Below are 12,248 nucleotides of genomic sequence, written 5' to 3' on the forward strand. Positions count from 1 at the left end.
AATCCATGAATAAACCGCACAAATTAATAGTTCCATTGAGAGCTAGTCTACAAAGAAGCCCCTCAAACCCTTTGTCCTCGATACCTAAGATTGCCAAGATTTTCGAGTTCTCGGGGTGCCAGCCACCTAGAGCGCCGACGTTTTGACCTTTGACGGTTACATTGTTGACATGATACTTTTGAGTGATGGTTGCCGTTTACCATTGTTAAACTTCTCGGCGTTGGCCTTGTGTATCCCAGCATTGCTCTCGGTCGGTCCCATTGGTCGGATCTTACACGACCGCATGTTTAACTTTCACCATGACAATGTCTGGCTTTTATAGCCACAGAACACCCAGCACTTCCGCACCGAGTTTAGGGTCAAAATCAATCACCTAGCCTTCACCCGAGTTCCGCATGAATAAGCCAAGCAGTCAGTCCTTGCGAGCTCGGTAGCCCGGCCCGCGAGACCATCTCTATAAGACCTGTTACATGACATTTTTTAGTAAAAAATATCCATATTGATTCATAATTATGTTCTATGATATTTTTATACTAGAAGACTATTATATTCTCAACGAAGGGTACAATATTTGTATTAAACACGAGAACATGTAACTTTTATATTTCACTATATACCACAGTGATAATATAGACATAAATATGTGTATAAACATTGTAATTATAGCCAGGAAATTAGACTAGAGGAATCTGAAAGTTACACGTACAGGTCTACGGCAATAGGGATTGGGCTACTTTATAAATATGAGGTCGATATACAATATTAATCGGTAGATTCAGGAAAACTAACCTTGGAAATACATACATTTGAAATGAAGCTAGGGTTAACAGCGTGCATTGAATCTACTGACTGTTTTATTGCACAACAAGTTCTAAGTGTTCGTAAATAAAAGAGCTATATAGCAGTATACAACTGGTAAACATCATCTTATTAACAGATAGTAATATTGAAACTACAGAAACGCAAGGTGTGAATTTAATTTTCCATCCATTAGTTTTGAAGGAAAGTGGCAAATTGTATTGCACACACTTTATACAGGAGTATTCTACATTATCGCTTTAAAGGATAATAAATAGAAACCGATTGATCACGAGGGTCGTGTGTTCACAACTCAGTGACAAATAACGAAACCGAGCTGTGAAGATACTATAAAGAGACACGCAGTTTCAAAACATATGCAAGTACATGGGTATTCATGTTTTAAGGGCTAAAAAATGTTAATAATAAATGTACTGTTTCTTGTGTGTTTACGTATGAGTAAGTTCTTTCTGTGTGATTTATGTTTCAAGAAATGGTACATGAACTACAAGAACTCGAACTGATAATCGAATTGAGATCGTCATAAACAAATATAGCATACGGCACTGACAAAAGCATTACGGTTATACGTATCTTTTGATTAAATTGAGTCGTGTTCTGAGAAAACTGGGCATAATGCATGTGCGTTAAGTGTCGTCCCAGATTAGCCTATGCAGTCCGCACAGGCTCATAAGGGACGACACTTTCCGCCTTAACTGGATTTTCGTGTCGAAGAGATTTCCTTTCAATGAAAAATACCATAAAAGCGAAAGTGGCATCCCTGATTAGCATGTGCGGACTGCACAGGCTAATCTGGGATGACACTTTACGCACATGCATTAAGCCCCGTTTTCTCAGAACGCGGCACAAATTGAGTTAAGAATTGACTGAAACCTGATACATAGCTGACCGAGATGAAGCATTGAGCGACGCTTGAAACATGACTTCCGCGTTGAAGATTTGCAGTCGCAATTACGACTGGTGAGCGTTCATAAATGCTTTCTGAATTATATAAATTTCGAGTTTTTGTGGTTATTATATTTCCTGGAAAAATAAGTTATTCAAGTAAGTAACTTTTATAGAGCTTAGTTTTTGCTTAAATGAAATGGGAATGTCTTTAGCATATATTTTGGTGCGGGCACGACGGTTTGAATGCTTTGTCGATTTCGAATATCTTTTTGCTTACTCCCCAGTGAGTTTTTCATTGACCGTTCTAAGGTGGTGACTTGACGTCAATTTCTTAATTACGCGTGTCTTTTGTGTAGTGTATTTGTATTTATTTTAATTGGCTGTTATAATATATTTATTTGAAACGATTTACATCGTACTAATCTATGCGATCTGACTCAAGATAGACACACTTACCAAGCTTCGTAATTTGATCTTGTAACAATCTTATTGCGGACTCTTTCTGTATTGCAAGACGATGATCTGAATATTTAACAATCTGTTGCTTGGTGTTGTACAGATGATATGTATTTGATATTTGTTTTGTTTTCTTTTCGTCGTGCCGCATAAAGTTACGACTCAGAGGCTCTGGTCTGTATATAACTTTTGAGTATAAAAATTGAAATTACATTTTGTACATTGAAATAGTTTCGCTTATATTGCTATTGACTTTGAATCGTGATGCTTTGTTATTGATGTTTATTTACAATTCAAAGTTGCATGAATTATTATCGGCAAAGTGTGAGGTTTGAGCCGTTCTTAGGAGGTGTCGGCAATTTGTTAATTACTTATAACTTTTGTTTAGTGCATTTGTTGTGTATATCACTGCTTGTCAATCGATTTCCAGTCATAAATAAAGGGCCGCTTTATAAACTAAGGTTCTGATGATGCAGCGTTGAAATTTCATGTATTTGTAATAAAGTTTTACTCTTCGTTGTGCTAGTACATGTATAATGTTGAGCACAAGTGAAAATTTGATAACTGTCGTGTTTCTCAAAAGTAATTAATGATAAATGACGGACCAAATGTATTGTTTAAAAATATAATTATGTTTTGACGAACAATATCCATGTACTTTCTATCGTTATTCTTTGATTTGATACAGGCAACAGCAAACGCATTACAGTCGAAACTGACCTAACGGCCACCTGAATTTACCGGTCACCTGCAGTCAACGGTCTGTCTGGAATCCCCCCGACGAAAAACACTCTATATTACACTTGAATTTAACGGCCACCTGACCATAACGGCCAACGGCCACTATATTCCACTCCGAAATTCATGTTTGACCTGAAATCAACGGTCACGCGTCAGTCGTCTCGAGTCGCGAAAATTAAAAACACAGCACATTATTTGTCCGTCTATTTTGCGTTTAAAGCGTCTGAAAGCGGTAATTGTCTATGATAATATAAAAGCGGCCCGCTGCGAGTAAACAAATTATAAGGTGTTGAGAAGGTTTCTTTTCCGTGAAAAAATTGTGGGGGTATTTTCAAAAGAAAATTTATCAGAGTAAATGACTTGTTGAAAGTAATTATCGCTAAATTAAATGACCGCTATTTCTTTGAATTAGAACGGTACAATTACACCGTACTATCGGTTTATGACACCGAATCCGCTTTTTAGACTTTTACGGACGTGACGTCAACGGAACGTGACAAGCTTTATTTACTGAATGAATGAGATGCATGAGAAAACAATTATACCAGCGTTGATAAAGTCATTGTTTAATTTAACAATGTGAAATAAAATCAATCTAAAAGATAATATTCTCTATTATTCAATGTACACGCGTAAGTTAATGCTGTTATTTTGCTTTGTTAATGCAATGAGCATTTGTTTTACACTGTATGCAAACGACTGGGTAGGGTAACGACGTAGTAATACTACCAACTGACCAACCTTCTTAAAATTGTGATCCGAATTCAACGGTCACCTGTGGACAACGGTCACTTTGATCATTTCCCTTGACTGACCGCTGAATTCAGGTTTGACTGTATACCGAACGGCATAAGTCAACACTTACTCAGTTCACCGAAATAATATGCCGAGTCGTATGACAATGCTTGCTAAAGAGAACCCTCATTCATTATAAAAAATATACAATTCATACAATAAATGAGGCATTATACATTCTACGGAAAAGAAGTTTTGCTTTGAACTAGAAGAAACTCTCATCTTTACAACCCTGAACATTTCTTAATATTTAACTGACCATAACTGATCATTATTGGTGACTATGGAAGATATCTCATATTTAAACTTCGCTAGGAATGTTTTGTTGTGTTTTCAACAATCTACCACATTAACAAAACAAAAACTAACGAGTTCTATGTCATGTATTTGGAAAACTGTTCACCTTATAACACCTTATAAACAATAAATATCAATTTATAATTATGATTATTCTACTACCACTTCAGCTTTCAATACTGCAACGTCAGAGACTACCTAAAGTAAACAAATAAAAGCAACACAAGTTATATACAATTATGTGTGGCTGACTGAACTAACATTTGTGACACAAAGTTCAACTATTTAAAGACTTCTGCACATTAAGCAAAAAATGCTTTGAAAGTAGGCAGTTAAATAAAGGGATCCTAAAGGGATCCTATGGAATTTGGAATTCGTGTAATCGTACCTTAATGACCGTGATTTAACACAAATATATGAAAGTATCGAACACATATATGAAATTATACGACCCACATTTTACCATACATATATAGGATTATAGATTTACAAAATACATATATATGTCTTTAAATAACATATGTATGTCACATAAATATGGAAATATAGAACATATTTGCACACATATACCACATTCATATGCAAAAATTGAACTGATTATTTGCCAACGAAATTGCGAAACTGTATTCCACAATAACGATTATCGTCTATCGAAACAGCCATTTATACACGTATACATAACAATACAGAAAGATCTCAGCGCTTATGCACAAAATGTCATATTAAAGATACTGAAGAAGATTTCCATTTTATTATGATATGGCCTACCTTCGATTCACTGCGAAAAGAATTTATCAGAGAGTACTTTTATATAAAAAAAACAAGTATGTTTAAATTTGTTGAATTAATGGGAACTTCAAACAGCAACCTGACAAAATTAATATGTGGAGCATGAACACATTTTCCAACAAACCCACGCGTTGCTATAGTAGTTCAAATATTTATTGATATAAATACCTCTCCATCACAAATTTTTCGTTCCTACTATTCTTTTATAACATTATAATAGCTATATTTTGTGTATGGTTTTTATCATTTTTAGTTGTTAGTCGAACAAAACTGTTAATAATTCGTTTTAACTATTGTATAACTTTGTTTATAACTGTACAATGTCAAAGGTTTTCATTCCTCCAATGGTGTATACACGCTCATAGTGAATTCATTTTTATGAATCATTTATAAATTGTTGTCTGTGGAGGAATACTCTAATAGTGTAGTTGCATATTTGGTAATTTGTAGAAACATTTTGTCGACGTTAATATTTAAATTCCATTGGTTAATCATCGTTTTATATTAGTTTACTAAAAGTAAATAGTATATATTATATTTTGTTTGTGAAAAAAATGAAAGAATATTATTATGGTATTGGTGATAATCTATGTGCGATCAAGATTATGTTAAACAAATGAAAATGTATTCACGTTGGCATACGGGTATGTAGATATATGTTTAACTTTTCGTTAATCACGAAACACAAAACACATTACGTCTGTCTGTCTGTCCGTCTGTCTTACATCGCCCTTGATGTATGTCACATCAACATCATACTCATTTACTTGAAAGCGTGTGTCAAATACCAGTCGGGTAGAATGTAGTCTTAAAAGAATGATCCCGTCGAGACTCATACTTAAGGCATTGAATTTTAGACGCTGAAGCGACCACAGCGGCTATAACGACTATATTGGCTGAAAACACCACAGCGACTGAAACCACCACAGCGGCTGAAACCACCACAGCGGCTGAAACCATGACAGTGGCTGAAACGACCACAGCGACTGAAACGACCACAGTGGCTGAAACGACCACAGTGGCTGAAACCACCACAGCGGCTGAAACCACAACAGTGGCTGAAACGACCACAGTGGCTGAAACGACCACAGTGGCTGAAACGTCCACAGTGGCTGAAACGACCACAGTGGCTGAAACGACCACAGTGGCTGAAACGACCACAGTGGCTGGAACGACCACAGTGGCTGAAACGACCACAGTGGCTAAAACGACCACAGTGGCTGAAAAGACCACAGTGGCTGAAACGACCACAGTGGCTGAAACGATCACAGTGGCTGAAACGACAACAGCGGCTGAAACGACAACAGCGGCTGAAACGACTACAGCAACTGAAACGACCACAGCGGCTGAAACGAACTCAGCGGTTGAAACGACCACCGCGGCTGAAACGACCACTACGGCTGAAACCACCACAGCGGCTGAAACGACCGCAGCGCCTCAAACAACTACAGCGGCTATTATTACTACAGAGGCTGAAATAACCACAGCGGCTGAAACGATCAAAGTGGCTGAAACAACCATAGCGGTTATTATGACAACAGAGGCTGAAACGTCCAAACCGGCTATTATGACTACAGAGGCCTCAGCGACAACAGACACCCAAACGACCACAGAGTTAAAAAAGATCACAGAGACCCAAACGACCGCAGAGTCCCTTACATCCACAGAAGCACTTAAGACAGAATCGATTTCAAAATATGTATACATTGGCGTTGGAGTTGGCGTCGCAGTTACGTTGGCAACTATTGCTATAGTAGCCTCAGGAATTTGTGTTTTCAGGCGGTATGTGCCATTAAAGTCTTTGCAATGTTTCGTCCGAAATTCAATTTTGAACACCTATGTTATAATAAATTAATGCAACTGTAGCGAGAGCATGTTGTGCTTACATTTATATAATTATGAAACCTATTTAATGTATATAAATACAAATACTTTTGAATACATTTACAATCAACTTGTACAAGTAACCCACTTCTTCAATTTTCATAGTTTCATAAATTTCTTGTCTACGCGTTCGACATTATTTATTTTCAATTCAGGTGTAAAACATCCTACTCATTTGTGGCAGAAACTCATGTATACGAAGACACAACACACGTGGTAAGTTTGTTCCTGGAGCATGTCGAGAGCCTACAAAATGATTAAGAGCACGAATACGAACAGAATTGCCTAAATGCAAGTATACGAGTAATCCAAAATACTATATATATAACAAACTGCAATTAGAAAAATGAATGTAGAAGAAAACTGATTGAATCGGGGAATGTCTGGCAATATTGACGTCGAAGCGCAGTTAAATCATTCTAAGGGATATTAAATAATAATAAATCTCTGATTTTACTCCTTTATCAAAACGATGGACAATATATATAAACTACTTGTTTACGTCTTTTGAAAGCACCATTTAAATAACAATGTAAATGTTTTTTTCCATTGTTTTGATAAAGGCATATTGCGGAAAAGTTAAGTTAAAGGAGTAGAATCAGAGATTTAATATTGACGTCGTTCGTAACGTGTCCTCGACGGATATTGTAGAACGACGGTATTGTTTTCATATATTCTTAAACGAAATATTTAATTATCAGTTACATCTGCAAGTAATGTATACAGTGAACAAATTATTTCTTTGATAAGTGTCACTCTACAAATATTGCTTTCGACAAGAATTAACACATAATGGCAAGTTTATTTCCTTAATTTTTAGATCACAACCCTTTTATTCCTTAGCTGCATATATTTCTATATTTTGACGCGAAAAGTTCATGATTGTTTATTTTTCATTGTATTTACATATATATGTATGCACATTAATTTGATAAGATACAAAGAACTATAATTTGTATCCACATATCGCAACTAACTTTGATGTTTTGACGGCGCAACTGACTTTGAAGTTTTGACACACATATTTATGTTGATTGATATTGTCCCTGTTTTCCATAGGGTTGGTGTTACTTCACGTTATTTTCTTGATACTTTTCTTAAAATAACGCATTATTTATATTTTATGTTTATGTTATCACAACACTGTTAAAACAGAATTAAATATGCTTTAAATAAAACTTATGGAATATTTGTGGCTATTCCAAATAGTTGGTTGAATAATATTTTTACCAGAGGGTTTAACATGTCAAAAATGCCAATAATATTTTTATTAAATTGTAAAAAGTCTTAAAATGTTCAAAACAAATGTCTAAATGATAGTAGATTATGATGGGAACAATTCAAAACCGCTTATGATTATATTAATTAGTCCACTGCGACATTAAAGGTCCAAATAAACATAAAGTCCCAATTTGAAAATCCCGAAAGCGTGTAACTGAATCAAAATTATAACAATGATATTATGTTTACAATGCAAGGGCTGTTTTCCATTCTAAGAAATATGTTTATATATGTGAAAAGTTACAAACTGTTATCCTGATCTTATACTTTTTTGTTTCTTTTAAATGTTTAATTCAACATATGTTTCCTTTTTCAAGGACAACAGTAAGCAATACACTACTTTAAAGGATGTGAATAGTTCACCATATGAACTCGCCACAAGCATCGGGGGCCTTAACGCTAACGCCGCAGCGGTGGACGAAAACATATTTGCAGCAATCAATGCAAACGATGTTTAAAACATGTGTGTAAATTGAGTGACTATGTGACAGACTCGACCATGATGTTCAAACTAAAAAGGAAGACTCATTAAAATAGCAATTATCAACGCACATAACACAGTAGGTCCTGAGTCACAAACCACAGTTCCTTGACATCATAAAGACGAACCCTTTCCAAATTTAAAATGAAATCCACTCAGCTGAAATCAGAAGAGCAAAATATTTGTCCAACGTGTTCGTTTCCTTGCAGAAATATTTGAAACAAGAGGATTATATGGCATCGCCCTAAATCCGTCCTTACAAGTTGCAGACACTGTCAGGTAAGAAGAGACATCTTCTAGTTGAAATGTTGCGATGCATCTCCATGACGCCATCATAAAGTTTAATTGTATGTACAATTGAAAGGAAATAACGACTCGATATGAGAAATAAACCACGCGACATTATGAGAAAGACAGTGTGCATGTGCAAGGAAATACAAGGGTTCTATGCATGATTACAAATTGCAAGCAGTTTAATTTACATAACGATATATATTTATTAATGTTTGTCATGTTCATTAATTGTACAACCATTTCATGTCTATCTCGATAAAATGTGTCCGGCTTCTTAAAATAAAAACTACTTTGACATTTTATAAGACTTTCATTTGCAATTGTAACCTAATTTATAGACATAAAGACATACGATTAATTAAATATCCAGGCATATTTGAAGACAACAAACTGGTATACAAATACATAATGCTGATAGATATATGGATATCTTATAAACTAATTAATCTTGCAAATAAATTACTTAGAAATGTAAGATAATACTTGTTTTTTTGTTCTTATGTTACTATGTAATTATTGCATGTGTATACATTTTTTTATATAATCTTGTGATAGAGAGAGAATGATAGTGTTGCTACTTTGATAACACATTTTTTAAGAAATGTTGAATATATATAGGTAATATAGGTTGTGTTGCTACACTATGATACATTTATAAATGTCCCTTCTCTATTCTGTATTTGGATTGCGCCCATCACAATACAACTTTTAATGAACCAAATAAAATAAGTAAAGTTATAATAACATCATGAACATTTTTAATATTTATGCATATTATGAATCTCAATTCATAGTTTTTCTTGTATGGGCTGGAGTTATGTTATGGTTATATGATTCTACAAATAATAACTTGTGCTCAAAACATAAGCATTGTTTACCGCGAAGTACACTCTCTATGATTTTGTGTCAATAAATTTGTGTTCGTTTTCATACTGTATACACATAGGCTTGGTAAAAAATAAAGTTCTATTCCGTTCTGTTTACAATTATATGATAGTTTCTGTAAGTAAATTACGATGACAAGTTGTGACTTTAATTGTAATATGAATTGCTCATGGTTTCTATTAGATCAGGCTTTGCTTGAGCTAAAATTACGAGCAAAAATAATGAGCAAAAACAGGCTGTAACCATGAAACATTTTACTACTGGACCATTTACTACACAACTGGAGCCTGTGGGTTAACTTACTTTGATTAAATAGTGTAACGCTCGATTAAGGATGGCACGGTGCGTTACTTGGAAAGAACACAATCTTTACCGATTGTCATAAAACACGAATTTCAGAAATATACGGTCCATAAAAACAGTGCTGTCCAGTTCGCGCAGTGGTTGGTAAACGCTTTCCTCGCCCTGGCGACACGGGATTCGAGCCCCGCTGCCCTCCTATGCGAGTTTATTTGGTGGTCGCCATACCAGGTGGGTTTAACTCCGAATACGCCTTCCCCCACCTCACAGCACATGACAACACCCGTATAGTGATTGCCTTTCAGTAAAATAGAACAAACAGCTGAATATTGCAGCTAAAATTCAGAATGATTGTAAGTTTCGTTTGGCGATATAGTGAATTTAGTAGAAGTGCTGGTTCGATTTTCTGAGTATCACATAATGGAGACTAAGGGTTACAAGCTACGGGAAGAAACTTATACAATACAAATCATGTATACAATACTGTTCAATCATTTGTCTACAATATTATGAATATCTATTCGGCAATGTTAATATGATCTTAAATACGAGCATGATTCTTTTTATTCTATGTTTAATTTTGTATTGCTATGGCAAAATGAACTAAGCTTACGGTTTAAGCACATACAATAACGCGATGCGTTAAAATACTACTTATGTGTACATCTTTCTGTATAACACAAAGTAGATGTATTAAAATGTAAACCAAAGATCAATTGATGCATATTTAATTATTATAAAGGCTAAAATTAACCATTAAAGATAAACTCAATTTTCCAATTTATCCAGAAACACAGATTGCCATAATTTTGTTATTGGTGATTCTGTGGACAATTACCCTATATATCGACACTCGGATTGAGTTCAACAGAGCTTAGATTTTAATCAATCAAACAATTAAGGTAACAGTGTGAACTTCAATTTTCCATAATAGTGTTTTTGTTCTGCCCCTTTGCTTGTCCATAAGAAAACACGGTTCGACACACATAACATTTTTATCAAAAGCTGCAATATTTGTCAATCAATATAAAACATATTTTTTGTAGAACGTCGAATATTCCGTTTTGCATTCTAAACTAATACTTTCATTAAAAAATTAAAATATGTTTTGACGTCATTTGTATTTCGTTTTTAAATCGGTTCAAACGATTAAGGTATGATTTAAAAGATGTATAATAATACGAATGTTGGTCTGCAAACGACAATCCAATGGTTCCACATAAATGGGTGTAGAAAAAATTAGCTTATCTTTTTTAGTTACATTTTGTTTTATGGTTATTACGTGTTTGCAAGTATGTGAATTTCTGCTTGACGACGTACAGTCAAATTATATTTGGTGGCGGCTTTGGCTGCAAACATACCTCAGGGAAACATTGCAAAACATTGAATAACACTATACTTCAACAATAAGTATACACTTCAAATTTACTAATACATTTACAAATTTATATTAAAACAATAACTGTGTTTGTAAAACACAATTCCCCCTACTGCGCTTTGAAGACGCACGGCAGCTATTTTAGTAAAAAGGTTGTATTTTGAATGTAAAGGTAACAGTGACCTTGACCTTTGACCTAGTAACCATAAACCATATTTGATTGTAGATCTCAACGATATGCATGCACATGTGAAGTTTAAAGTACATAGACCCACAAGTTTTCATTTTATGAGCAAGGTTAAAGTTTTGGGATACACACACAATGACAGACAGACAGGCCAAAAACATAATACCCCAATCATTCGATCCGGGGGCATAAAATAATCGTATTATCGCGGTAATAGGAGGGAAGATCTGATTAAACTTATAGAGACTTTTTCTGTAAAGACAAGTGAACACTTGCCTGTCAAATACAGAACAAAACGTCCGAGGTATCATTAAACATGACGATAATTAAATCTGGGTCACCGCTTGGGACGGCCAATCTAAAATCATTCGCGCTCACGTCTGATATGCTGTGCTTTCGCATTAACGCATTGGTAAGGCTGTTAGAGCGCCGTGTCATCGCAAAGAACGTCATGTTGCGGCGATACTTTTGAACATGTACAAATACATCGGTGCAGCTATACATTTGCAAGGCGCGCTTAATTGGCCTATATGTGATTGGACTTTCACAATACGCGTTATTTAATCAGATGATCAAGAATCTTTTAACGTGAAACACGAGTAATTCAACACCTTTTGTTAACTACTTGATAATCTTCTATTCTGTATTAACCATAAAAATAATTCGGAAGCAAATGCATGCGTGTCTAACTTAATTCACCCTCTGGTGCTCAGCGTTCACATGCATATCTGAGTAATTCATCCTCTGGTACCCAGCGTCCACATGCGTTTCTT

The 12,248-nt window shown here is 35.1% G+C and overlaps 1 protein-coding gene across 1 annotated transcript in view; it reads left to right on the top strand.

The window, feature by feature from the left end:
- The window catches only part of LOC127845978 (uncharacterized), a 31,559-nt gene extending 22,356 nt beyond the window's left edge, over window positions 1-9,203 (top strand). Inside the window, exons 6-8 of the mRNA XM_052377156.1 lie at window positions 5,643-6,567; window positions 6,825-6,885; window positions 8,268-9,203. Of these exons, the coding sequence (XP_052233116.1) occupies window positions 5,643-6,567; window positions 6,825-6,885; window positions 8,268-8,408 (1,127 nt within the window). The 3' untranslated portion in view covers window positions 8,409-9,203. The remainder of the gene's footprint in view (window positions 1-5,642; window positions 6,568-6,824; window positions 6,886-8,267) is intronic.
- Window positions 9,204-12,248: the final 3,045 nt, after the last annotated feature.

This window comes from Dreissena polymorpha, chromosome 9 (assembly GCF_020536995.1).
Source record: "Dreissena polymorpha isolate Duluth1 chromosome 9, UMN_Dpol_1.0, whole genome shotgun sequence".
In the NCBI taxonomy this organism is placed as follows: domain Eukaryota; kingdom Metazoa; phylum Mollusca; class Bivalvia; order Myida; family Dreissenidae; genus Dreissena; species Dreissena polymorpha.